A 27,739-nucleotide genomic window follows, 5' to 3' on the forward strand; every position below is an offset into this window, starting at 1 on the left:
TTGAGATTCTCTCTCTCTGTCTGTCTCTCTCTGCCCCTCTCTCCCACTTGCACTCTCTCTCTTTCTAAAAAAAAAAAAAAAGTTTAAAGCAAACAAAAACCAATAAAAAAGGTCAATGAAACTAAGAGTTGGTTATTTGAAAAGATAAACACAATTGATAAAACCTTAGCCAGATTCATCAAGAAAACAAAGAGAGGACTCTAATAAATAAAATCAGAAGAAGTTACAACTAGCATCACAGAAATACAGAGGATTTTAAGAGACTATTACAAAAAAATTATACAAACAACCGTATAATTGGACACATAGTTGTCCAAACAAACTGGACAATCTAGAAGAAATGGGTAAGTTCTTAGAAACATATAATCTTCCAGGACCGAATCAGGAAGAAAGAGAAAATCTGAACAGACCAATTACTAGTAATGAAATTGAATCGGTAATCAAATCAACACTCCTAACAAAACTGAAGGACCCGATGGCTTCACAGATGAATTCTACTGAACATTCAAAGAAGAGTTAAGACTTATTCTCCTCAAAATATTTTTATTTATTTATTTGTTTATTTAATGTTTATTTATTTTTGAGACAGAGAGAGACAGAGCATGAACAGGGGAGGGTCAGAGAGAGGGAGACACAGAATCTGAAACAGGCTCTGGGCTCCGAGCTGTCAGCACAGAGCCCGACGCGGGGCTCGAACTCACGGACCGCGAGATCATGACCTGAGCCGAAGTCGGCCGCTTCACCGACTGAGCCACCCAGGCGCCCCTCCTCAAAATATTTTTTAAAAAATTTCAAAAAATAGAAGAGGAAAGAAATCCTCCAGATTCATTCTATGAGGCTAGCATTAACCGAATATCAAAACCAGACAAAGACACTACAAAAAAAGAATTATAAACCAATATCCCTGATGAACAGATGCCAATATCCTTGACAAAATATTGGAAAACTGAATTCAACAATAAATTAAAACGATCAGTTCACCATGATCAAGTGTGATTTATTCCAGGGATGCAAGGACGGTTCAATATTTGCAAATCAGCGTGATGCACCACATTACCAAAAGGAAGGATAAAAATCAGAGGATGATCTTAACAGACGCAGAAAAAGCGTTTGACAAAATTCACTGCCCGTTCATGAGAAAAACTTGAAAACACTTTCAAATCTTGACACAAAAGTCGTAATTTAAGAAATCCTACTTGGAAAACCAAATGCGAGGCATAAATTACAGCAAAGATTCCACCTTGGGAAGCCACGTTCACTTTCTGGGCATAGACTGGTGGCGTGGGCCTGTCAGGTCCCACACGTCCCCAGGAAGCAGCTCACTGGAGACAGAGTCCAACACACAGCCCTGGATCACTAGCCACACCTTGGCCTTGAGTCACTCTTTCCAGTACTGCATGGTACCTGTCATGCAGATTTGTTCTTGGGTCCAGTCCCCACAGGTTAGGGGGGGTTACAAATAGAAATGTAAGGATGCTGCTGTTTTCACCCTACAATCCTGTTAGATGCCAGGTGGCACTGCTTTGGGCATAGAAGCTGAGGAGTTCACAAAATCATTTAGTTAAGATCCCTCTTCCCTAGCTTTAAGATAAATCGGTTTTGGATTGCCACAACGATTTTATATACTGAGTCAACATGTTGGAGTGTCCCCACAATAAAGGAGGTCACATCAGCTTCAAAACAAGGGATGTAAAAGGGAGAGAGACCTTTTACCTGAAAGGTCATAACCACTGTAGTAGCAAAGGGCAGAGGCTTTATGTACCACGCAGAAGCATAAAGTGGTATTTGAGCCTCTCAAGGGAAATTTTGCTTCTTCCCACGGCCATTCCAGGACAGAGCTGGATATCCTGGGCCCTGAGCAGAGAATCAGGTGCTGTCACACCCGTCTTCAGTGGGAGCATGGTCCCCTCGGTCCCCTCGGTAGGGAACAAGGCCATGGCCAGCCCCACCCCTGCTTGAACTTGCACTCTGCAAAGCAGATACGGTGATGGTGGAGCTTGGGGCATTTTACAATCTGGGTCTCAGTATTTACATCTTGATTCCCTGACAGCATCTGCCTGATCTGATAACATCTCATCACACCGATGCCAAACAAGCACAGAGTTAAAGGAGCCTTTAGCCTGGCACGTACTGTAATGGACCCAAGGGGCAAGAGATTCTTAGGAGAGCACTCGGAGTCTGAAGGAGGCTGGAACCCGCTGGTCACCAGTCACCACGTGACTGCCCTCCTTATCTGGCCCCGATTAAGGTCAAGAAAATTAGAAAAGGTTGGCAGACCAGCTGCTATATTTAAGGGCATTTGACAAGTCGGTGCAGAATAAACAAGAGAAAGAGAAACCACGTCCGTCTTCCGTGTGACCCTTAATACTTCCCACTCTCTCATCTACGTGGCCACCCCAGCCACCCTCCAATCATTTCTTTGGCTTTGCAGATAGGGTCCCAAAATCTTATTTGACAGGAACAAGCATTAAAAGGGCCAAGAGCTGTTGCTTTTCCACCAGACTTCATAGAGTATGAAGTTAATTCTTTTACTGCCTGCCGGATTACAAACTCATTACTCGAACTGGACCATGCCCTTGACCATGCCCAAAGACTCATGTCCTGTGTGTGGTATCTTACAATATAGAATGAGATACTCTTCATTTGTCTCATGGCGACTCTACTGGTGGGGAGATCACTGCACCAAGGAGGAAGAGGCAGTTGAGAGGTGATGTGGCCGGGCCAGTGTGCTGGTGTCCTAGGGCCATCATAACAAATCACAAACTCGGTGGCTTGAAACCTGGTGTCATTTATTCCCATGGTTCTGGAGGCTAGAAGTTTGAAATGAAGCCCATGTTGAGACCATTAAGACCACGTGGAGCCACGTTCTCTTTGAAGGCTTGAGGGGAGGATCTTTCCTCTCTTTTTCCTGGTCTGGGGCCTCCCAGTGATCCTGGGCATTCCTTGCTTATAAACACATCACTCCAATCTCTGCTCCCATCTACACGGCCCCCAATTCTCCAAGTTTCTGTGTCCCCTGCTTTTCTTACAAGGGCACCAACCATATACTGGATATAAGGCCCTCCCTAATCCAGTATTGACCTCATCTTCACCAATTACATCTCCTATTTCCGGATAATATCACACTGTGATGTTCCAGGTGGGTGGGAATGGGGAGGGGAATTCAACCCAGGATCACCGCGAACCCAAGACTGTGGCCGTAGGTTTATGATCATTTTTACAAAGAGTCATTATGTTTTGTTCTTTGTAAGACCCATAAGGAAACACTTCTCTGAGAATGGCATGGTGTTTCATGGATGTGTGCAAGAAACTCATCTTGGGGTGACGGGAACACGGACTGAGAAGCAGTCTGTAGAACAAAAGTAACAACCTACAGTCCGTCTCAATTCCCTTACTTCACAAATGACACGACTGAGGTCTAGCCAGTTATTTCCCCAAAGTCAGGAAGCAGCTAATTAGTGAGAACCTCAAATCAATCACCCATTAGTCATTTATTCAGCCTTTACTATGTCAGGCACAACACTCAAGAAATGAGGGGGGTGATTCAAACATGGCTGTTGCCCTCTATTTAGTGTGGGAGACAGACTAACAGCAACATATGCAATCATAGATCCAAGGAGCCACCACAGAATCTGTGAAGGGGAGTGGGGCCCAGAAGGAGAGGATGGATTCTTCTTGGGGTGGACAGGGTGGTAAGAAGAGTGGGAGGGCTTCATCCTCACTCTGAACCTGGGAAGGCGAATAGGAGGCCACTAGGCAGAGGGAACAGCATGTGTACAGGCAGGCAAGGTGTAAACAAGCCTGGCATGCTCTAAAAGCTGCGTGCTTCTTTATTCCTGGAGCCCAGGGTCCGATCACGGAGGGTCTCAAATGCCACTCTAAGGAGGTGAGACCTGAATCAAGTAGGCAGTTAGAATCAAGTGAAGGATATTGAAGCAGAGAGGTAATGAGCGGCTTTTACATTTTAGAAAGATCACCTCAACCTAGTGTGGAGAATGTGCGAGAGGTGAATGAGACACACAAGCAGACCACTTCGGAAGCTCCACGAGTCTAGACGAGAGACCCGCTGCGTGCACCTGAAGCTCTGGCAGGGAGATGACGGGGGGTGATGGAGAGCTAGTACCGGGATGGAAGTGTGGAGAGGACGACATCGGGATCTGAACGCTGGGGAAGGTGGGGAAGGAAGGTGGCTGGCCGACTTTCAGGGAAACTCACCAGGCTCAAAAAAGAGAAAGCGGGGTTCTCAGGGGTGTGCAGTGAGCTCACGTGGGGCAGGCTGCACTTGGAGCGACTTGAGGACACCGAAGAGACCATGCCCGGCAGACAGGTGGACTGACGGGGATGCAGCTTAGAAGTGAGCTTGAGATGAAGATGGGCTCGGAGGAAGAGGGGGCAGGAGTCAGAAGGCAGGGCCAGGTGGGAGCCTTGGCTCAAACCAGCGTGGCAGGGCTGGGCACAGGAAGGAGACCCCTATGCTCATCTCTGCTCTGTTTCTTTGATCTTCAGTCTGTGTTTTCAGAATTGTAGAAGATTTAATACTGAAAAGAACCCACAAATTACTGGCTGTGGCTGACAGGCCAAGATGGCCGGGAGATGCACCACCTTCCGCGAGGATGCCTGGGCCAAGGAGCTGGTGCTGGTTGCGTCCTTTGCCATCGGGGGGCTCGCTGTAATTCTACCCCCTCCTCAGCCCCTTCACCAAATACTCCACTATCATCAACAAGGCCATGCCCAGAACTACCCAGTGCCCGTCTGTGATCATGGGAACACACCCCACCCCCTGTGCCCAGCGGCCCCCTGGGCCCCCAGGGGAGGCTGCAGTGGTGGAAGAAACTGTGAATACCTCAAGGGACAGGGAGGAGGCCCCCTCCCCTGTGGCCAAGAAAATGTAAAAAGTGAAAAATACCAAAAAACCCAGTAAGTTACTCATCATGGACCAAAGGGCACAGAATTGCTAGGACTGTGTCTGAGGCTCCGTAAAGTGAAATTCTGCAGAATGGAGAAGTGACAGCAGAGCTTCTGGGTCACGAAGGGCCCCAGCTATTATGTAGTTGGTACAGAGAGCGCAGTCTTAAATGAGGCTGTTGGCCATGGCCATTGGGTAGAACGTGGAGCTTGCTCTTGCAGAAACAGAGGTAGCCATGCAGGCAGCTGGCTCTGGGAACGATCTGAACTATATGCGTTTGAGCCTTGAACAACGTGGGAGGTAGGGGTGCCAACCCTCCGTGCAACCAAAAATCTGCATACGACTTCTGACTCCCCCCAAACTTCACTACTAATAGCCTACTGTTGACCGGAAGCCTTAACAGTAACATAAAGAGTCGATTAGCCCTTATTTTGTATCTTATATGCATTATACCCTGTATCCTTACAGTAAAGTAAGCTAGAGAAGAGGAAATGTTATTAAGGAGATCATAAGGAAAATACATTTACAGTACTGTACTGTACCAGTCGAAAAGAATCCCCATAGAAGTGGACCCTCACAGTTCAAATTGTGTAGTTCAAGGGTCAGCTGTATGCTGCGCCTCCCACACGATGCCATCAAAAACGTCAGCACACATTCAGCGGGTCATGCTCTTTGATGGGAGAGAAGCAGCTCATGCCGATTTGTCTGTTGGCCTCTCCCAGCCAGACCTTTCCGCCCCTTGGTATTTTAGCCATCTTTCTAGGGTGCAGGCGAAGCTTCCAGTATCTGAGGAAAACCAGTGGCTATCGTGAGCCTGGATGCACTGCCTCCCTCTCTGGGAGGGTTTCTAGCACAGGCCTCTTGCCTCACTCTGGTGGTTCACTCTAACATGGGCTTCAAATGCCACAGCCTGTGTCCTGTTAGGAAGCAGTAATCTTGGCGACAGGCCAAGCTACCCAATGAAGATGAGGCAGTTCCAACCTCTGGGACCGGTTCCAGGAAACACTATTTCTAAAGACTCCAGCTGCTGGCAACTGCATTTTATCTCTAACCATTTTTTAAGACACCATTTACAGGGAAATGCTGGGATTTCGAAGTGAATTTCTATGGAGGTGAAATTCACCTGGCATAAGTAACTATTTCAAAGTGAACATTCAGTACATCCACAATGTTGCACAACACCACCTCCGTCTAGTTTCGGTGCATTTCCATCACTCCAGAATAAAACTCCATACTCATTAAGTGGCTCTCCCCACAGCCCCTGGCAACAGCCAACCTGCTCTCTGTCTCTATGGATTTTTCTATTTGGACATTTTGTATAAATGGAATAACTCACGATGTGCCCCTCTGTGTCTGAACTGTGTAATGTTTTGAGGTTATATCCAGGGTGCAGCATGTAACAATACTTTGTTCCTTTCTGTGGCTGAGTAATATTCCACTGTATGGATATACCACAATTTTTTGCCCTTACTTTGTTTGATGGACAGTTGAGCTCTCCCTACCTTTTGACTATTGTGCTTACTTCTGCTTTGAACAGGCATATGCCTATATTTGTCGGAGTACCTGTGTTGGACCATTTTACATTCCGACCGGCAATGTAGGAGGGTTCCAATTTTTCCACATCTTCACCAACATTTGTTACTTTCCATTTTGGGGGGATTATAATCATCCTAGTAGGTGTGAGGTGGGACCTCATTGTGGTTTTCATTTGCATTTGCCTACTGGCTACGATGCCCAGCATCTTTTCATGTGCTTGTTGGCATCATTTACTTTTTAAGAGTGGCCTTAATGTCAAACTTTAAACATTTTGTAACAATCTCAAGCGTACAGAAAGGTTGCAAGTGTAGCACAGAGGATTTTTTTTCTCTGAACCACCTGAGTGTGAGTTGCCAGCTGACTCCCTATTACTCCTCAATCCTATGTGTTTCTTGGGGCACCTGGGGGGCTCAGTCGCTTAAGCATCTGACTCTTGATTTCGACTCAGATCAACGATCCCATGCTTCCTCAGTTCAAGTTCCGCTGACCTGGGACTTGAGCCTGCTTGGGATTCTCTCTCTCCCTCTCTGTCTGCCCTTCCCCTCCCTCAGGCTCTCGGTCTCTCAAAATTTATAAAGAAACTTAAAAAAAATATTATGCATTTCCGAAAAACAAGGACATTCTCTCCCATAACCACAATATGACCGCCCCAGGCAGGAAGTTTGCACTGCTCTATCGCTCTCATCTATGCCTCAGACTTCATGCAAGGTTCAAACAAAAAATACCAATAATGTTCTTCACGGCAAAATGAAACCAACCCTGCCAGCACTTTGGTCTTGGACTTCAGCCTCCAGAACCGTGAGAACATAAATTCCTGCTGTGTGAGCCACCTGCTCTGTGGTACTCTGTTGGTGGCCAAGGAAGGCGACTATAGCTCCTCACTGGTCATAAGAGGAAAGCCAACCACTTTGGTCCAGTACGATGCTGACGACCGACCACACTTTCAGACTCACGTGACTGTAACACAACACAGACCAATCTATTCCGAAAGCTAGGACAGAAGCCCCAGCTGGCCAGCACAACAGTATCGGCACATGCACGAGGAGTCCTTCAGAAGTTCCTACTGCAGTTTATACGGCGTTCAGGGATGAGATGTACAGTGGAGGGGCAGGGTCCACCTTGGGGCCACAGAGCCCTGCCCGCAGAAGCAGCATCTCTTCAAAAGAGCTTCCGGGTCCCCGCAGGGACATGCCACTTACAGAAGTCACCAAACACTTGGGAAAGCCCAAAGTATTGTGTCCACATGAGGTGTTTGAAGCTCCTTCACGGCTGCTTCCGGTCCATAAGTAATTTACCAATCAGGGCACGTTTTTACCACGAACGATGCTGCCTGACCATACAGTTGACATATCTGTCTTATCTGGCTTCCGGAGTAAGCCAGAAGAGTGGCTTCCCAAAGAGGCTCATGTCCTAATTCCCAGAACCTGTGTATACACTATGTAACATGACAAGGAGGAATTAAGATAGCAGATGGAATTAAGGTTGCTAATCAGTTGACTTAAAAAAAATTAACACTTATTTATTTTTGAGAGACAGAGTGCGAATGGGGGAGGCGCAGAGAGAGAGGGAGACACGGAATCCCAAGCAGGCTCCAGGCTCCGAGCTGTCAACACAGAGCCCGATGTGGGGCTCGAACCCACAAACCGAGAGATCGTGACCTGAGCCGAAGTCAGAGACGTAACCAACTGAGCCACCCAGGTGCCTCTAATCAGTTGGCTTTAAAATAGGGAGGTTATCCTGGATTATGTCGATGGGTCCAATACAATCACAAGAGTCCTTATTAGGGAGAGAAGGAGGTGGGAGAGTCAGTGTCAAAGTCTGAGATTTTAAGACGCTAACTGCTGGCTCTAAAGATGGAAGAGGGCCACGCCTCAAGGAACGTATGGAGCCTCTGGAGGCTGGAAAAGGCGAGAAAACAGGCTTTCCTTCAGAGCCGAAACAAATGCAATTCTGCCAACACCTTAATTTTAGCCCAGCGAGACCCTTTTCCGCCTTCTGACTTCTAGAAGTGCAGTACGATGAACGGATTGTTTTAAGCCACTCGTTTTGTGGTTGTTTGTTACAGCTGCAAGGCAGGGTAAGAGAGCTAGGTGGTGAACAAGGCTGGGTTCTTATGCAGCAGGGGAAGAGGGTGTGTGACCCTTTCACCCACGCCTGATATACAGCCGGCCCCTCCCTATCTCCTTCAGCCTCGCTTCCGGCACTCTCCAGCTGTATCAGTCTGCCCCGGCTGCCATAACGGAGTACCACAGACTAAGGGGCTTATGCAACAGACACTTATTTTCTTACAGTTCAGGGCGTCACAAGTCCAAGGTCAACGTGCTGGCAGGTTGGTTTCTTCTGAGGTGTCTTTCCTTGGCTTACAGACGGTCATCTTGCTGTGTCCTCATATGGCCTCTGTCTTTGTGTGTCTGTGTCCTAATCTTGTTTTTTCTTTAAAGTGTATTAATTTATTTTGAGAGAGAGAGAGAGAGTGTGTGTGTGGGAGCAGGGGAAGGGCAGAGAGAGAGAATCCCAAGCAAGCTCTGTACTGTCAGCGCAGAGCCTGAAGTGGGGCTTGAACTCACAAACTGTGAGAGCATGACCTGGGCTGAAATCAAGAGTCAGAGGCTTAAGTGACTGAGCCATCCAGGCGCCCCATGTCCTAATCTCTTCATATAAGGACACCAGTCACGTTGGATTAGGGCCCATCCACATGACCCCATTAATTACCTCTTTTAAGGCCTTCTCCAAATAGGGTCACATTCTGTAACGTTCTGAATTTGGTGGGGGGTGCAACTCAGTCCATAATACTCCGCCCTCCGGACCCCCAAAGTTGATGTCCTTCTTACATGAAAAGTAAATTCACCCCCATCCCAACAGCCCCAAAGTCTTAATCTTCTTCTAAAATCTCATCTAGGGGCGCCTGGGTGGCTCAGTCGGTTAAGCGGCCGACTTCGGCTCAGGTCATGATCTCGCGGTCCGTGAGTTCGAGCCCCGTGTCGGGCTCTGTGCTGACAGCTCAGAGCCTGGAGCCTCTTCGGATTCTGTGTCTCCCTCTCTCTCTCTGACCCTCCCCTGTTCATGCTCTGTCTCTGTCTCAAAAATAAATAAAACGTTAAAAAAAAAAATTAAAAAAAAATTAAATCTCATCTAAATCAAGTATGGAGGAGACGTGAGTTATGATTCATCCTGAGGCAAAAACTCCACTCCAGCTGTGAACCCGTGAAATCAGACAAGTTATCTGTTTCCAAAACACAACGGTGGCCTAGGAGAGACTTTTCCAGGCCGAAAGGGAGAAAGCAGAAAGAAGAAAGCGGTCATGGGTCCCAAGCGAGTCCTCTGAAAGACAGTGTGGTTCTTCAGACTATGTCAAATCCCATCTTCGCGACGTTATTTCAACAGAGAAGCTATTTTCACAAGGTGGGAAGTGTCTGACTGTCAGAGAAAAATGACACATTTGAATTGTCCATGTGACTTTTAATTGAGGAAAGGACAAACGCTGTCCTATTTCAGCTCTGAGCATTATTCAAGAATAATGAATTTTCCTATAAACATTCTTCAGCAAGCCACTAACTGGCACATTAGTCTTTTTAAGAAATGACATGATTTTGTTCCAAAGCATCAGGATTTAACTTTACATCGTGTGTGTGTGTGTGTGTGTGTGTGTGTGTGTGTGTTTGCAAACTTATTTCCCACCTCATTGGCTTCCTGTAAGATTTTTAGTGGGAAGACAGATCAAATAAGGTTTCTCTGTCGTCCTTGTCTCCATCACGATTCCCTCTCACCTCTAGAAACCTGTTTTTGTCTTGGTCAAGACTGCTGTTGGCAAACAGGCTCCTGACCCTCAGAGGAAGACTGTTAGTAAATTGCAGCTCTTGGAAAATCTGTAACACATTGCTGACCTTCTCACCCTGGGGAAGAGCTGACTTGGGAGGGAGCCCCCAGCAGGACCCAGAAAAGAACGACCAGAAGGCAGGTGAGGCCCCCGCATGACAAAGGTATTCAGGGATCTTGGTGAAAGGATCTCTGGCAGGATGATCCTGTGCCCTACACACAGCTCCAGGCATGCGGCCCCTTCCCTGGTCTCTCTCCTCTTGCTTAGGACTATACTTCTCTTTCCCACCTTCCAAACCTTCTTTTGCCACCCTCTCAACCTCTTTTAAACAAAAATACTTCGTTTTTCAGAGCAGTTTTAGTTTCACAGCAAAACTGAGCAGAAGGTACAGAGCTCTCCTGTGTCCCCCCCACCCCGACACCTGCACAGCGTCCCCACCACCAGCACCGCTGACCAGCCTGGTGCATCGGTTACAACTGATGAACTTGCACTGACACATGATTAGCACCCAGAGGCCACAGTTAACACTGTCGTTGTTCATTCTTGGCGTTATACCTTCTATGGGTTTGCACAAATGTATGATGACACATGGCCGTCATTAGAGTGTCACACAGAATAGTCTCACCGCCCTAAAAATCCTCTGAGGATGAGGTGTAATGATACCTGCCTTCATGGCACAGTTTTGAAGATTAAATGAGATCATGTGAGTGAGGGGTCTAGAAAACTGCCTGGCACAGTGGGGGGGGGGATGTGGGGGGGGAAGCCTCGGTAAGTGGCAGTTATCAGTACGATGGAGGCACGCGGGAGCAGGCTGGGCCAGGGGGTTTGTGATGTGGACCATCTGCTCTCCCCAGGGCTCTGTCAGGAAGTGCAAGCCTTCTGTGTGTGTTAACCTGTCAGGGAGGAAAGCCAGGCTGCCTGGAGTAGGGTGAAGCCTGAAAGAAAACCCGAATCAAGTAACCTCAAACACAGGGATCGTACCGCACTTACAGATGTTGACCTACACCTCCCAATCCATGGAGGAACCGGTGTGGTAGGTTAAACGACAGACACGCCCAAGAGTCTTAGACTTTTGTTTCCAAAGCCTGAGCCTCAGAGGTGGGAAAGAATTCAGGAGATAGGAGGGCAATGCCTTCACCAGAGCAGGGCGAAGAGTGGAGTTGCCCCAGGACTAGAGGGTAACCCTCACCAATAGCCAGCGTGGCTGGGGCTGGGGGTGGGAGTCTTAGGTGGGGCATGGGGCGGGGGGGGGGGGGGTGGTGGCAAGACCTAAAAACAAACTGGCCGCCTACTGCTCTGAAGCAGAGAGGGTCCCAGAGGAGAGTGTTGTGCCCCCAGGCAGGACCCGAGGCCACCAAGAGGCACTCGCCTCACGGGCCAATGCCCAGTTGGTGGGTGTCTCATTGGTCACCTGGTGGACAGATGCCTCGAGGACCAAGGGGGCACCTCTCCCACACCCTGGCCTTTCCTAAGTCCTGGGGAGACCCTGAGGCAATCCCAGGGAGGCTGGGGACACCTGGTAAAAACTGAGACTAAAGTTCCTTGCCAGCCAAAAGGATGCATGCTTCAGTGAAAGTCAAGTTATTGGAAAATCAGAAGAATCGCCTTTCTCCCCCGCACCAGAGTTTGTGGATTAAGGTTCACACCAGCCCTATTCACTCTGACTCACGGCGCTGGACGGTGGCCCGTGTTAATGACGGCTCCCCTGCTGCAGGCCCAGCTTCCTGTCCCGTGTGCTTCATTCAGCGGCTTCCCTCCACTTTTGTGATCCGAGTCCTCAGCCTCCTTTGATTCCGGGGCTTCATGCCAGTCCCTGGTCAAGGGTGCCTGCTCTCACCATCTCATCTGGCCTCCTCTGTAGCTCACTAGTCATTTATTACCAGCTGCCTCTTTGAAGGCCTGTTTCCTTGGAATCTTTGTGACTGAACCCGCGGCAGCCAGAGTGCCCTCATGTTAATTACCCCAGTGCCCCCCCGCCCCCCTCACAGAACTGAGCAGGACCAGAAACAGCCATGAAATCCCTCTCTGAGCAGAAATGGCATCTGCTCTATTTGGAAGTGATGAAGTTTAACACCTGCTTGGTATTTTTCACACAGGAGTTCATTAGTAAAATAGGTGAGGCTGACGTTCATATAAGGCAAGAAAAAGCAGAGGCTCTGATCAAGCTGTTTTGATTTTATTTCTGAAACCATATTTAATGTAATGGTGCGTGAACTCTTCTGAAACGTCAAATATGAGAGGCTTTAAAGAATTGGTACCAAACTTCCTCCCTACAATATTCAAAATCAAATACAGCAAAACCTTGGATTGCAAGTAAGTTGTTCTGCGAGCGTTCCACAAGACGAGCAAACATTTCTAATAAATTGTAACTTGATAAATGAGCGACGTCTTGTGATACGCGTAGTACGTGACGCCGAATGTCACGTGATCACAACTGAGGCAGTGGTTGTTCTCTGTCTCTCTGTCTCTCTCTCTCTCACTGCGGGATTGTGGGTAATCACCTCCCATGCTCAGATGCTCGGTCTCAAGCTGTGGTGTTTGGCAGAAATCAGTGATTTTTCAGAACGTCGGAAGGTGCCCATGACTGGCACTGATGTATTTGTTGTCACCTCAAAGCACCTGTGGACAGTCCTTTGCTTTTCCAGACAAGAGTGAGCTTACGAATGCTTGCTTCATTCTAGGTCAGGCTGCCTGCAGATATAGACCCTTTCCTCTGCCACACTATTGCCGGTTACATGAAATACAGTGCATGACAAGAGTTTATTAATACTGCACTGTAGTCAACATCCATGTGAGTGTATATAATGGCCCCCATGCAGTAAAGGGCTGAAAAGAAAGGAGGCAAGAAGACGATTACAGGAGAAGTTAAGAAGGAAATCATTGACAAGTACGAATGAGGTATGCAAGTGGCCAGCATTGCAAGACTTTATAAGAAGTCTGGATTGACCATTTGCACAATATTAAAGAAGAAAGAAGAAAGAAGGGGGCTAGGTGCAGCCAAAGGAGTCACGAGAATATCAAAGCAACGGCCACGTGTTCTGGAAGATGTAGAAAAGTTGCTTCTGGTTTATATAAATGAGAAGCAACTAGCAGGTGACACTGTGACCGAGAACTTTATCTGGGAGAAGGCAAAGGCCTTGTACACCGACCTTGTAAGTAAACTGCCAGGTACGTCAACAGAAAATAAAGGCTGCAAGGCAAGATGGTTTGATAACTAAGCGGAGAAGTGGCATCCATGCTGTTGTGAGGCATGGTGAGGCTGTGAGTTCAGATGCTAAGGCAGCTGAGGTGTTCACCACCAAGTTCCAGAAGCTCATGGTTTCCAAGCACTACCCGAAGGAGCAAGTTTTTAACTGTGATGAGATGGCGTTTTTTGGGGGGAGAAAGGTGCCAAAGAGGACCTACATTACAGAAGAGAATGAAATGTCCAGTCACGAACCCATGAAAGACTGTCTCACCCTCTCGTGCTAACACAAGTCAGGAGTTCAAAGTCAAGCCCCTGGTCGTGTATCATTCAGAGAATCCACGAGCCTTCAAGAAACGAAGGTGCATGGGGTGCATGGGTGGCTCAGTCAGTTTAGCATCCGACTTCGGCTCAGGTCATGATCTCACAGTTCATGAGTTCAAGCCCCACATCGGGCTCTGCTGACAGCTCAGAGCATGGAGCCTGCTTAGGATTCTGTCTCCCTTGCTCTCTGCCCCTCCCCTGCTTGTTCTCTCTCTCTCTCTCTCTCTCTCTCTCTCTCTCTCTCTCTTATGCTCTGTCTTCCCAAAATAAATAAACATTAAAAAATTAAAAAAAAAAAAAAAAAGAAATGCAATGTGCAGAAGAGCCAGTTAAACGTTATGTGGAGGGTCCAACAGCAAGGCTTGGGTCACTTGTATCTTGTTCGATTAGTGGATCAACGAGGTCTTGGGTCCTGCAGTGAAGAACTATCTTTTTGAAAAGAATCTGCCACTCAAAGCCTTTCTGGTCATGGATAAGGTTCCTACTCATCTTCCAGGCTTTGAGGATGACTTACTGGAGGAGCTCGAGTTTATTAAGGTCAAGTTCCTTCCTCCCAACACCACTCCGATCCTCTAGGCCATGGACCAGCTGGTCATTTTGTACTTTAAAAAGCTTTACACCGGAGCATTATTTCAGCGATGCTTCGAGGTGACCGAAGGAACAAACCTTTCCCTCTGAGAGTTTTGGAAAAGTCATTTCCACATCGTGAACTGCCTCAAGATCATCAATAGAGCACGGGATGGGGTCACCAAGAGAACCCTCAATTCTGCTTGGAGAAAACTGTGGCCTGATTGTGCTCTTGGGCATGACGTGGAGGGGCTTGCTCATGAACGGGAGCCACCGGTTGTCGCTGAGATTGTGTCCTTGGGGAAGGCCATGGGACTGGAGGTGAATGAGGATGACATTTGGGAGCTGGTGGAGACACATGGCCTGGAGCTGACCACCAACACACTGCCGGATCTGCATCGCAAGCAACCCCAAGAGGTTACGGAGGAGATCTCGTCTGCGGGGGAGGGGGAGGAAAAGGCAGAGGAATCCCTCACTTCGAACGAGAATAGGGAGAGGTGTAAAATGTGGGAAACAGTGCAAACTGTGTAGAAAAGCACCACCCAAATAAGGCCGTAGCAGTGCAAGCAATGAATTTGTTTAACGACAATGCAATGTCACATTTCCTCAAAATCCTCAAAAGGAGGCAAAAGCAAGTGTCGTTGGATAGTTTCCTTATTAAAGTCGCACAGAAAAGAAAAAGATTCCATTGAGCCACTCCACAGCAATGATTCCGTTAGCGACTGTGAAACTTGTCCTACACGATCACCCTCCTCCGTCTTGTCTCCCTCATACCAGCCACGGAGGTTTTCAAAGGTAAGTGGAATTAATTTCTTTTTCTACATATGTTGTATTTTCTTTATTATTCTAAATTATGTGACAGTATTGTCATCATTTTTATGTGAATATTTTTGGACTGTGGAATGAATCTTCTGAGTTTCCATTTCTTACGGGGAAATTCGCCTTGATATACAAGTGCTTTGGATTACAAGCATGTTTCTGGAACGAATTATACTTGCAAACCAAGGTTTATTGTAATTCCGATCCAAACCTAGAGTTGGCTGCCTGAGTTTACTCTTTGGTGCCTGGAATGTTTCCACAGTCATCGTTTGCTTTCATTATTTTATTTACTCACCACCCCAACTCTTCCTGATAAAAGCTGCTTTACACGTTTTCAGGGTCTCATTCAGATGCTACTACCCTCTCAAACAAAAGTGTCTTGACCTGGCTTGCCGCCTTGGTCCCTGGAGCTGAGCCCCACCCTCCATCACTGTGATGCTTCTAGACTTTTTATCGTCCTCAACATCTTAGACTTTGTGCTCTGGTATTCAAACAACGGTGCTTGTATATTTTCTTCCTTTCTAGACTACCAGCTCTTTTGAGAATAGGGAATTTTTAGGCTCATTTTTATAACCTCAGGGAAGATGGGAGTTTTCCACTTAGTACATATTTAATGAATTGAATTGAATGAAAAAAGCAAAAAACAAACAAACAACTCAGCATCACTCCTTTCTCTGAATCAATACCTCACGAACAGAAATGATGATGGCCTATCCAGAGTCAAATGTCCTCACCTGCAAGGACTCCAGGTCTCAGTAATCCTTTTTTTATTATAATTTTTTTTAATGTTTATTTTTGAGAGAGAGAGAGGAAGACACAGGGTCCAAAGCAGGTTCCAGGCTCTGAACTGTCAGCACAGGGCCCGACGTAGGGCTTGAACCCACGAACCATGAGATCATGACCCGAGCCGAAGTCTGATGCTCAACCAACTGAACCACCCAGGCGCCCCAAGGTCTCAGTAATTCTTTTGAAGGATGTTTATTTCCAAGTGGAATCAACCTAGTTTTCTTCCTCCCTAATTATGTGCTCATTATAAAATATCCAAACTCTACAGGAAAATATAAAGTTAACATCACCTGTAAATTAAATCATTTCAGTAAGACAATAAAGATTTTTGTTTATATTTTAATTTCATTCCATGAAAAAAACCCAAAGTAGTTCTAATACTAATGACTCCTTTAAAAAAGGCAGCATTCAGTGGAGGAATTTCCAAATTGCTTTGTATTATGGAATATTTCAGACATATAATGCAATTGAGAGAATAATACATGACACACCCTGGTCTCTCTACCACCCAGCTTATGAAATAAAACAAAAATATGTGGGTGAGGTGCCCTGGTACCTCTCCCCAGCAATCGCTCTTCTGAAGTCAGTTTATTATTCCTACACATCTTCAGACTTTTTAAAACATATGTACGTATCTCTAAGCAATACGGAGAATTATTTCCTATTTAAAAGTATTCGTAGGGGCGCCTGGGTGGCTCAGTCAGTTGGGCGTCCAGCTCTTGATTTCAGCCTAGGTCATGATCTACTGGTTCGTGTGTTTGAGCCCTGAGTTGGGCTCTGTGCTGACAGTGTGGAGCCTGCTTGGGATTCTTTCTCCCGCTCTCTCTTCCCCTCTCCCGCTCGCTCGTGGGCTCTCTTTCTCAAAATAAACATCCAAAAAAAAAAAGAAGTATCTGTAGATGGGATACTATGTTTATCCTCCTGAACTGTTTTCCGGAGCAGTTCACTGACACAGTGTTCCACTGTTATTTATCCCCCCCCCCCCATTTATCTTTTGTCCTGTTGATGCAGAACTGGTTATTTCCCGTAGTTTGTTATCTTGTACGATAACGTGATGAATGGATCTCTTGAGCAAGAATTTCTGTGGGGGGCACACTAGGAGTAGAAGTGATTGGTATCACCTTACCCGCACTCTTCACTTTTACTCTCCCCTTTCCAATTAAACAGGACGAGAGCAAGATGTTTGAGGCCCCCATTCATTTGGCATTAGCTTCACATAAAGCAAGCACAAGCTCGTAGAAGACGCCGCCGCTCTTTATTCAAGAAATTAAAATTTTAAAATTTCGAAAAGATCCTCAAATCACCGGCACCTGCAAGCTGTCAGACACACCCCTTCAGAGCAGGGTAAGCACTGGACTGTGCTGTTGGGGACAGCGGCCCGTGGTCAGTGGCGACCAGCAGATGGGTGCCGTGGCCGTGTCATCACAGAAGCCCCGTCGAGGCGGGGCAGCCCAGGGCAGGTGTTGGGTTCATCCTGGGAATTCTGGTGCGAGCACAGGGTTTGGAAAGTCCCGCTCGGCGTGGCCCGAGATGCCAGTTCAAGGCCCCGGTGGGTCTGTCATTAAACAAGGGCCACCCCCCGAGCGGTGTGGGCGCAGCCCGGCGCTTCTCAGGAAGCGTGGCCCTCAGACGTGAGGGACACATCCTACCCGGGAGGAGCTCTGAACCGCTGTCATGGCCAGTCATCCGGCGCTGTGTGGACGGGAGCCTCTGTCAACCGACATCCTGGAAGAGGCAGTCCTGATGCTCACAAGTGACTCTCAAGTGACTTCTGACCTGACCCTGTTTACACGTCCGGCGTCACTCCTTGCTTCTACTTCTTCTAAAAGTGGTGACACAGGGGCGCCTGGGTGGCGCAGTCGGTTGAGCGTCCGACTTCAGCCAGGTCACGATCTCGCGGTCCGTGAGTTCGAGCCCCGCGTCGGGCTCTGGGCTGATGGCTCGGAGCCTGGAGCCTGTTTCCGATTCTGTGTCTCCCTCTCTCACTGCCCCTCCCCCGTTCATGCTCTGTCTCTCTCTGTCCCAAAAATAAATAAAAAACGTTGAAAAAAAATTAAAAAAAAAATAAATAAATAAATAAAAGTGGTGACACAGGAATTAATCCTCAGCTAACCAAACGATGGCACAGACTGACAGGAAAACTTCATTCTGGGACGATATCACATCAGAGTTTAAAATAACCCTGGAGACGACCCGGAGGACCACGAGCAGAGGGTCAGCAGCTGTGTGTGAGGCGTGCGGTTTCCCAGCTGGACGACGCCCGGCACAGGGCAGGGCTTCGTTTACGGACTTTTCATCTTTGTGCCAAGACTGAGCGAACTGAATCTGCCAGGGCTGAATTGGAGAATCCTTCTTCAAGTCCAGCTGGAGCAGCTAGAATGTTCCAATGCTCCTTGTGAGATGAACTCTAGAATGTTCCGAGGCTCCTTGGGAGATGAACTCCTGGGGAAAAGATTTTTTTTTCTTTTCCAGATAGGAAGGGTGGATGAGAAGCCAGGACACTGGCTTCTAATCCTATTTCTGTATTTGATTTACTTGTCTGACTTTGAGCAAGTTTCTACCTCTGCATTTGGGGGGCGTTTCCCTTTGTAACAATGTGATCCTCTTGTCCCAAAAAGATTGGAGCCAAGCATGATGCCTCAGGTGGGAACAAAACCAGTAAGACAACTTAACAAATTTATCAAATATTAGACACTGTGGGGCTCCTGGATGGCTTAGTCGGTTGAGCACCTGACTTTGGCTCAGGTCATGATCTCATGGTTTGTGAATTTGAGCCCCGTGTCAGGCTTACTGCTGTCAGCACAAAGCCTGCTTTGGATCCTGTGTCCCCGCGCCCCATCTCTGCCCCTTCCCTGCTCATGTGTGCGCACGCTCTCTGTCTCTCTCAAAAATAAATATTAAAAATATTTCTTTAATGTTTGTTTATTTTTGAGGCAGAAAGAGACAGAGCATGAGCAGGGGAGGGGCAGAGAAGGACAGAGACACAGAACCTGAAGCAGGTTCCAGGATCCGAGCTGTCAGCAAAGAGCCTGATGTGGGGTTCAAACCCACAGACCGTGAGATCATGACCTAAGCCAAAGTCAGATGCTTAACCGACTGAGCCACCCAGGCGCTCCTCAAAAATAAACATTTAAAAAAATATATTGGACATTGTCACCTGACTTTCTGAGCTAAAACCTTAATGGCTTGATCATGAAGAAAAAAACGAGCAAACAAAGGAAACCATTCTAGTTTAGAAGAACTTATGACCAATGAATACTTAGACAGTTGTCTCTAAAAGACAAAGGAAGGCTGCCATCAAAGGCTGTCACCCACGAACACTGCTGATCACTGGCTACAAACGTTAACAGGATTTCTCCAAGGTGTATATTCACACTTTGCAGACAGATCGATTCGTGTTGGTCAAGTGAGCTATGCATGGAGGGGAATTTTTTAGCAGTAGTGAAAAAAACAAAACAAAACAGGACATATGAAATAAGCCTGCATGTGATCTGGATTTTTTTCCAGGAAAAAAGATGCAGAGTCCGACGTGAGTTTTTCTTTAACGTGTTGGTGGCTTGCTGGTGACCTCTGCAGAGTCGTTGCCCATGGTGAACTGTCCCTAAGTGGTACAGGTGGTGGTGGTGAGTGGCAGGGTAGAGGCTGGAGGTGAGCAGAGACAAGTTCCGCTTTTTCCAGGACCCCAGGAAGCCCCAGACCACTGATCGGTGGAGCCGATCTGACCTATGCCAGCCACGCCCCACCCCTACATGAAACACCTGAAATGATGTGGACCGTGGTGGGAAATCCTTGAACAACGTGTGAGCAAGAGCGTCTACAGGGGCAGTGGGGGGGGCGGGGTAGGCGGGGACTGGCTCTGGCTATTCCCCCTTTGAACCAGAAGTCAGCCAGTTGTTGGGAAGAGGCACTTTGAGATGGGGAAAGTCTAATCAAGATAATAAGGCTATAACCAGCAGGAAAAATGTACCCGTGGTCCAGCTCACCTCAAAGTCTCTGTAAGACTGCAAAGACAAGTATCCAAATCTGAGACGCGGATAAAATGAAGCTCTGGTCCAAATGCAGGAGGGAGACTTCCTACCAGTCCCACCAATCACTAAGTGGTCGCCACTTTGCCAGGGAGGGTGGGGGACAAACAGCCAGTCTCAGAACGGCCCTCTATACCTACACAGGACCCATCCTCTGGAAATTCTCCACCCAGTGCCCCGTGGCAGGAGCAAGGCTGCTTAGTGATTCTTCCTGCTCTGAACCCAGCAGCTGATAAAGGAAGGCAATGTGGACAAAGGCAGAGAAGAAATACATTTATGGTATATTTAGAAAATTTACCGTAACATTTGTTAACAAACCACAGAGTACTGAAAAGAGAAAGGATTCCACAGACCAGGGCTCCAAAGGTTTTAAAGCATAAAAGTCCCTTCTTCTTCTTTTTTTTTTTAAGTTATTTATTTTGAGAGAGAGAGAGAGAGAGAAAGTATGAGCAGGGGAGGGGCAGGGAGAGAGGAGAGAGCGAGAATTCCAAGCAGGCTCCACACCGTGAGCTTGGAGCCCTCCGGATGTGGGGCCTGAACTCACAACTGTGATATCATGAACTGAGCTGAAGACAGACACTTACTTAACTGACTGAGCCACCCAGGCACCCCTAAAGGTTCCTTCTAAAATAAAAAAAAAAATGCAGCGTCCCTATGGCAGTACTTTTGATATCTATTGACTCAGAAGACATACAGTGATATAAAGAATTCAGTAACACACTAACATTCATTTTATCTTACTGATCTCAAGGACGTCTATGCACACTTGCAAATCAGCAGTAGACAAGCACGTGACATTCTGTACGGAGTCTACACAGGGTTCCTGGGCTGGACCTGCCTTCAAGGACCTCGTGTAGTAGTTCTGGGTACCACTTGGAGGAAGCTGAAGGCTGGGAGAGGGAAGGTAATGTAACCCCAGTTGAACCAGCCAGCTAGTGGTTGAGAATCTCCCCCCACTGCCAGGGGTCCTCTCTCTGGGGGACCCTGGGGTCTTTCCTTGCACGGAGTAGGTAAGCCCGGACTAGGGTGGGGAGAAACCAGCTCTCTGTGCAGTGACAGAATATTCTGACGGACAGGTCTGTGCTTTCTCTCCGGGCTCCCTTGTACCTAACCCTTCCTCAGCCAGCCAGACACATCCATGTTGCCTCAGGGGGAACTCGGATTATTAAAGTAGGGCTAGAAAAACAAAGAAGTATTATGCTTTTTTCCTTCAAAGTAGGTTCTGAAAGCCCTTGCTTCAGGAACAAATTTTGGAGGCCAACGCTTTTGATTTATAAGAGAGGAAGGCTTGCAGAAAGGGAGGGCTCCAAAGATACCTAGAGAAAAACACCCCAGAAAGGCCAGGATTGACCTGTCCCTAGGACACCTGTGTTGGGAGAGGCGTGGCGAGCGATACAGAATAACCCAGGAGACTGGAGGACCCATGTGTAAGGAGAGCAGTGAGCACTGAGAAGCAGGCCTGCACCTGCTTTGTCTTTATCACACTGGGAGCCCAAGCTTGCTAGAACCTTGTGGCCACTCAGGGGCACGTCATGCATGCTAAGGCCATATTCTCTGAGGGCCTCCCGCCAGCAGACCTGCATATGGCCGTGGGTCCTCCGCAGGATGCCTGCCTGTGCCCCGAGGCAGACTGTCCCGTAGGACATCCTCATGTCGAAGACCCAGGGAATCTCGTGCACTCCCTCCAGAGGGTGGATGCCCCAGCATCTTGTTCCTGTACTTGGGAGGGGCACATCTGACCATCCAGAGGATGGTACCCTATTTCCCGATAAGGGCGTTTGGGGCCATTTTTGCCCCCTAAGAGGCAATAGAATGCAATAGAAAAAGCGTGGCAGCCCCGAGTTTGCATCCTGGCTCTGCCGTGTTCCACAGCCAAATTATACTCAAGACTCAGTTTCTCATTCAAGAATGGGGAGAAAACTTCATGCCTCCTGCTGTTTCTGAAAAGATCAAGTGGACAGGTGACGTGAAGGCTTTCAGGGAACTATAAAATGCGAATCAACTGTTAGCCCCCACTCCTTTGAAAACCTAAGCACTGCCTGTAAAATACTTGCACCACATATTAAGCAGACATATCTGGAGTAGCGGTTTCAGGTAAGGTTTATTGTGCCTAATATTTTTTTTTTAAACTTGGAACACTGTCTTAAAATTCTTCTGACCACTTATTTCGGTCAAAGACCGAGGGATAGGGATGTGTTATAATAAAGAACTCTTGAGATAAAGAATTGTTTCTATGGAAGAATGAGAATGAATCAAATAAGTCTGAGATAGAAAGAGATGTTTGGAGAGGGGAGGACCTTAAACGCATAAGGATGCTGTGCTCAACCAGAGTCTCTCCTTAATTACCCGGCCATAAAGGAGCCTTAAAACTCTGTGATAATGGAGAAAGGCGGGGTTTCCATCAGCACACAGCTCAGTGTGCACTGCTGGGGAGCTGGGTGAGCAGGGACAGGGAGCCGGCTTCGCTTCCAGTGGGCACCTGCCGTCAGCACGGACACGAGGCAGAGAGGCCACGGAGGCCACCCCTCCACTCGGCCAAGAAGGGCCCAAGATCCAGCTCCTGTCTGCCCACCTTGTCGGGGCCATCTTCTGATGCTTCCGGTCCGCCGACAACCCGTGAGGCAGGACACAGGCAAGAGCGGGCAAGTGCAGGACCTGAAGCCCAAAGGCTGAACTTTGAATCCTGGGTCTGCTCCTTGCTGGCTACGTAACTCTTTGGGCACATTTCTTAACGTCTTGCTCTCTCCAGTTGCAAAGTGGGAAGAGCCACGGTTTGTACTAGTTTCCTTTTGCTGCTGCAACAAATTACAACAGACCTACAGTTTAAACAACACAAATTTGTTATTTGAGAGCAGCGGGTGTTTGAAAGTGCACAGTGGCAGGAGGGCTCCTGGAGGCTCTGGGGAGAGCCTGTATCCGGGCCTTTTTCGGCTTCTGGTGGCTGCCTGCACGCCTCGCTCACAGCTCTTCCTCCAACTTCAAAGCCAGCAGCCTAGCATGGTCCAATCCCTCTGACACTCCCGTCCTTTTATAAGGACATTGAGCGGGCTGGGGGGAGCCCAACGTGGGGCTCCATCCCCCGACCCTGAAATCAGGACCTAAGCCAAAACCAAGGAGAGTGAGATGCTTACCCGACTGAGCCACCCAGACGCCCCTGCATCTCAAGATTCTTAATCACATCTGCAAAGCCTCTTTTGCTCTGTAAGGTAACATATCCACAGGTTCCGGTGTGGCCATCTTCGGGGGGGGGGGGTGCATTATTTTTCCCACAACAGTTGTCAAGGAATAAATACTTAACATAAGACACTTAGAGCCTGGCTTTAGTAAACACGCAATATGTGTTAGTTGCTGTTATTATTATTTGCCTGGGCAAAACCTCTCAGCCTTGAACGTCTTCCCCGTTCAAAAGCTGTGACCCAACCCTTTCATCTGGCCAAGTCCCGAGACCTCCTTCTGGAAGCCTCTCCTGACCTAGACTGGGTTGGGGGTCCTGCTGGATTCAGGTTCTTAATTTTGTGTTGTGTTTTAATCATCCATTTCTTCCAGCAGCTTGTAAATTCTTTAAGACCCGAGACCTCCGTTTTACTCATGTCTGTGTTCCTGCCTGCTGGCATAGTAGCACTTACAAGTCTTATCAAGGACCAAGGGCCCTTCCTGACTCCCTGGCAAGCGAGGGTGGATGCTGGTTCACGAGCTCCCAGGGGTGCTCAGAACCGTGGAGCTCCTGCATCCTGCCACAGGGGAGCCCAGGAGATGGGGGGGGGGGAGTCTGTATTTTGGGGTCATCGTGCTCTGCACAGAGGCAGTTCTTGAGGGCAAACGGCTGGTTTCCCCATCAGTGGAGCACTCTTGCGAAAAGCGGGGAAAGATCCACGCTCAGCCTGGAAAGGAAAGCTGGGCTCCTGCAGGTGTCTCGGTCTCATGGTGTTTGTGGAAAGTCACTGTCACACAGCCCCAAGGGCGGTGGGGGTGGGGCAGGCTGGCACAGGAGACGGTCTGGGAAGGCTCAGCTGGTTTGGGTTTTCTGATACATGGAAGGACGACCCGAGAAGTCATCTGCTTTGGTGGTTTATAAGACTTAAAACAGATTCCCTGGCCCTGGCTCAGAACTGCTGAGTAAGAATGTCCAGGGGTGAGGTGGTATTTCTGCAAACTACCCAAAGTCATTCTGCTATGCCGCCAGGTTGGAGAGCCACTGACGGATCTTCCCCGAATTTTCCAGACAAGCCTGTGCTACAAATACGTGGTTCCGAAAACAAGTGTGTAAAACCGGAAGGCACAGCCAGTGCGGCCCATCGTTACGCAAACGTGCTCTTTACCCACCGGGCCACACAGCGAGAATACCCAGCTGTGTCTTCTAACCTACCTGGATCTCCTTCCTCTGGTTAGCCCCCAGGTCTTCAAGAAGTGGGGTCTTGGATGCGGCCTCTGGGGGGCGCCCTCTAAGGTGACGCCACTCCTCGTGGGCTCAAACTCTCCACTGCCTGCACCCGGCACCTGGGGCGTCTGGAGCCACTCGGCTCACCAGGCCAGTTGCCGGAGCGGGGCGCATCCACAAAACGGAGAGCCTCGTGCTGTGCGCTATTTTGCCACGCGTCTCTTCCTCTGCCTTGAGTTATACTACCAAACGCTCCTTTTGGAAAATGCAGCTTCCTCACAGGCTGGGGGTGGGGGAGGAGACAAGGGGAGAAGACCCCTGCCCCGTCAAGGAAGGCAGCTGGGCGTGAATAATCTGTGGGTCAATCACACGTTCGCCTGCTTCCACTTTCGCTGCCTCTACACGCACGACACAAGTTCAATTCATGGCCTTGATCTTGGTCTTAATCTTGGATCCATACTGAGTCCTTCCATAAGCAGCTTATTTAAAATCTACAATGGCCCTTCCCTGGAGTTCTTTCTTTATCTCCCTTCCTTGTTCTAGTTTTCTCCCCAGCATTCACTCACATCTTAAATGCTTACTTATTAACTTACGCATTGAAATTACCTTTGATTTTCAGGCTTATTATTACTGGCCTGATCCTTCTACCAGAATGTAAATTCTATGAGCGCAGGGATATTTTTTGTCTTCCCCTCCGCTGCCCACTGATGGTTCCCCCAGCATGTCAAAAGTATGGCAAGGAAAAGCCAGTCAGACAGACAGTGAGGAACTGTGAGGGAAAAAGACAGAAAACCCCACCACGGGGCGCATTTCACAGCGGACAGAGGTCCAACGAGAAGGCAGAGCAGGAAGAACCAGGGGAAAGTGGAGAGAGGCCGGGGGCCCTGGATCAACGCGTCAGTTGCCATGGTTACTGTGAAGGAAGGACTGGGCCCTGCCCTCTTGCCTCAGGCCGCCCGAGCTGGGGGGTAGGTAGAGGGTGACCAGGTTTGGCAGAAGCACAAAACAAAAACTCACCCTGGGAGAGGCACGCTCTCACCGAAGGCTCATAAACTGTAATCCCCGCCATCCACATGTGGCGGGAGGCGGTACGGTGGGCATCGGATCAAATTCGCGAGCGTTAGGGGGACAAAGAGATCATAAACAAGAGACAGAGCTGTGCCTGGACACAGAAAGAATGAGTCATCCAGGGGAGCGTGGTGGTGGCGGCAGCTGGCTGTGGCCTCCCAGAGACTGGCAGCCGAGCAGCGTCAGGGGCCGCCGGCCAGGCGGTCCCTTCCGAGGGAGGCCAACACGTGTAAACCTGCGGCAGAAAGAGCCTGCATTTCACAGCATCGTTTTTGTGTCGGCCCAAACTTCACATCTGTTCTCTGAAGCCTCCCTACAGTGTCTACCATGACTCAGAACCCCCCCCCCCCCCCACCCTACCCCTGGGCTGTCTCCCCTGGCCCCTGCGTGGCTACCTGACCCCCACCCCCCACCCCAGGCTGTCTCCCCTGCCCCCCACATGGCTACCTGACCCCCCACCCCCACCCTGGGCTGTCTCCCTTGCCCTCCCCCGCCCCTCGCATGGCTACCTGGCTCCCAGCCCCTCTCTGCCATAAGCCAGCCTTCTGTTCCACGTGGGCGGGACCTCCTCACCTGCCACGTCTCTCTCTCCCCACGTGCCCAGCCCGCTCCCCACTTCCACTCACTAAACCAGGTCATGCTGTCACCCTGGGCCACCCAGGCGCAGGGCTCTCCCTGCCCCGCAGCCCCCCCCACCTCTGGTCAGACAGCAGTGCCGACTGATGCGAGGGCCTGGGCATCCTGGGGCCAACTGCAGCCGAGTCTTAACGCCCCACATCTCCAGCCTTCTTCCTCTGACCCGCCCCACACAGGGCCCCCCCCAACCCCACCCCTGCTGAATCCCGCCTCTGCTGAACAACTGCCCGGGATCCCCACTGGTCCCAGAACAGACTCCCACAGCTCAGGTGACAGTCCTCCTAACTGGGCTCGGGACACCTTTTCCTCTTCTCCGCCTGCACGCCCCCAACTGAGCCTCTGCACATGCTGGTCCCTCTGCCTGGAAAGCCCTTGCTCACTTGTGTGGGTTGGAAAAAATCTCGCTCAGCTTTCCGGGGCCTCGGCTGTCAGGCCCTTCCTGCAGGCGCTGCTCTCGGGAGGAATGAATGTTCCTGTTATCACCGCTCGCACAGCACGGCTGTCACGGCATTAATCCAGGGGCACACGGGTTGTTTTCACACCTCTATCCCTCCTAGATTATGAGTACTCTCAGGTCCTTATTCATCCTTAAATCATCAGTGCCTGAAATACCTGCTCACACGTTCATTAAATGAACGTCTTAGAAACACATGGCTTCTGCACAATCTCGTAGGAACGTATCTACGGCTCTGAGTCACACACATGCACGGAAAGGGTCCTTCCGCCGTGTCCCCCGATGAAGACGGCTTACAGCAGTAACGCATAGGAAAACCAGGGACAGGCAGGCAAACCCCGGGAAGCCTGGTCATGGCGTGGATCGGCGGACCTCTGCGATGACAAATCCCGTGACACAGACAGTTTCTGTTTAGTAAAAAAGCGTGCCTGGGTCCAGGCCAACGACTTAGTTCCGCAGCTGCTGACTATGGCGAAGTTCTAGCGCGAGGAGAGGGTTTGGAGAGAAGCTGGGAGGAATCTGACCCGTCAGGGGGGACAGCGGACCTGGGGTGTGAGGGCTGCTAATCCTGATGCAGGACACACAGGGCTTGTGTCCAGTCTCTTTGCAACAGTTCTGAGAATGCAGAGCCCCAGAAAGATTGCACTGCAGTGCGGACACAGCAAGCCCAGAAAGATCGGCAGGAAAGAGCCCCAAACTCCCCGATTCTGCAAGGTCAACCACCTGGGGGAGAACAGCACCGACACACCAAGCTCTGACTGGAAGGGGCAATGAGGTGAAGCCACTCAAGACAGACACAGGGTAACAGGGTGGTGGACCCAGAGCGGGGTCTACCCGGGTACCCAGAGTGAGCAGAAGGCTCCAGTGACCGTATCTCTGCTAGGTAAAATTCAGCTGAAGAAGAGACTACGTGACGCCAACGAAGGCCGATTTACGTATCTATACCTCACCTTGTTCCAGAAAAAATTCGGCGGCTGACATCACTGTCACTGTCCCTCTGTTATTTTCCTTAAGGTTCAAAGCTTTCGGATTCTCCACTCAGGCTCTGTCATCGATCCGCTCTTGGCCACACTCCATACTCATCACTGCCCTTAAGTTCAGGAGCCTGTGTCTTTCCATCCTCATGACATCTGCTTCCTCTTATATGTACCATTAAACGTACACTTGTACTCTCACATCATCTGTCTCTTTAACCAGGACGGAGCCCTCCCTCATCCATGTGGCCCCACAGGTGTCGGG

At 49.1% G+C, this 27,739-nt stretch overlaps 1 protein-coding gene across 4 annotated transcripts in view; it reads right to left on the bottom strand.

Annotated features, from left to right (window-relative positions):
- The window catches only part of GNG4 (G protein subunit gamma 4), a 72,639-nt gene that overhangs the window by 38,769 nt on the left and 6,131 nt on the right, over positions 1–27,739 (bottom strand). The window contains exon 1 of one of the 4 annotated variants that reach the window (XM_053910208.1): positions 11,929–12,123. The exons of the other annotated variants lie outside the window; for them this stretch is intronic. Coding sequence (XP_053766183.1) covers positions 11,929–12,001 — 73 coding nt within the window. The 5' untranslated portion in view covers positions 12,002–12,123. Of the gene's footprint in view, positions 1–11,928; positions 12,124–27,739 lie in introns of those variants that run through there. 4 annotated transcript variants of the gene reach the window in all.

This window comes from Panthera pardus, unplaced genomic scaffold (genome assembly GCF_024362965.1).
Source record: "Panthera pardus isolate Hobbes unplaced genomic scaffold, ASM2436296v1 HiC_scaffold_22, whole genome shotgun sequence".
Taxonomy (NCBI): Eukaryota; Metazoa; Chordata; class Mammalia; order Carnivora; family Felidae; genus Panthera; species Panthera pardus.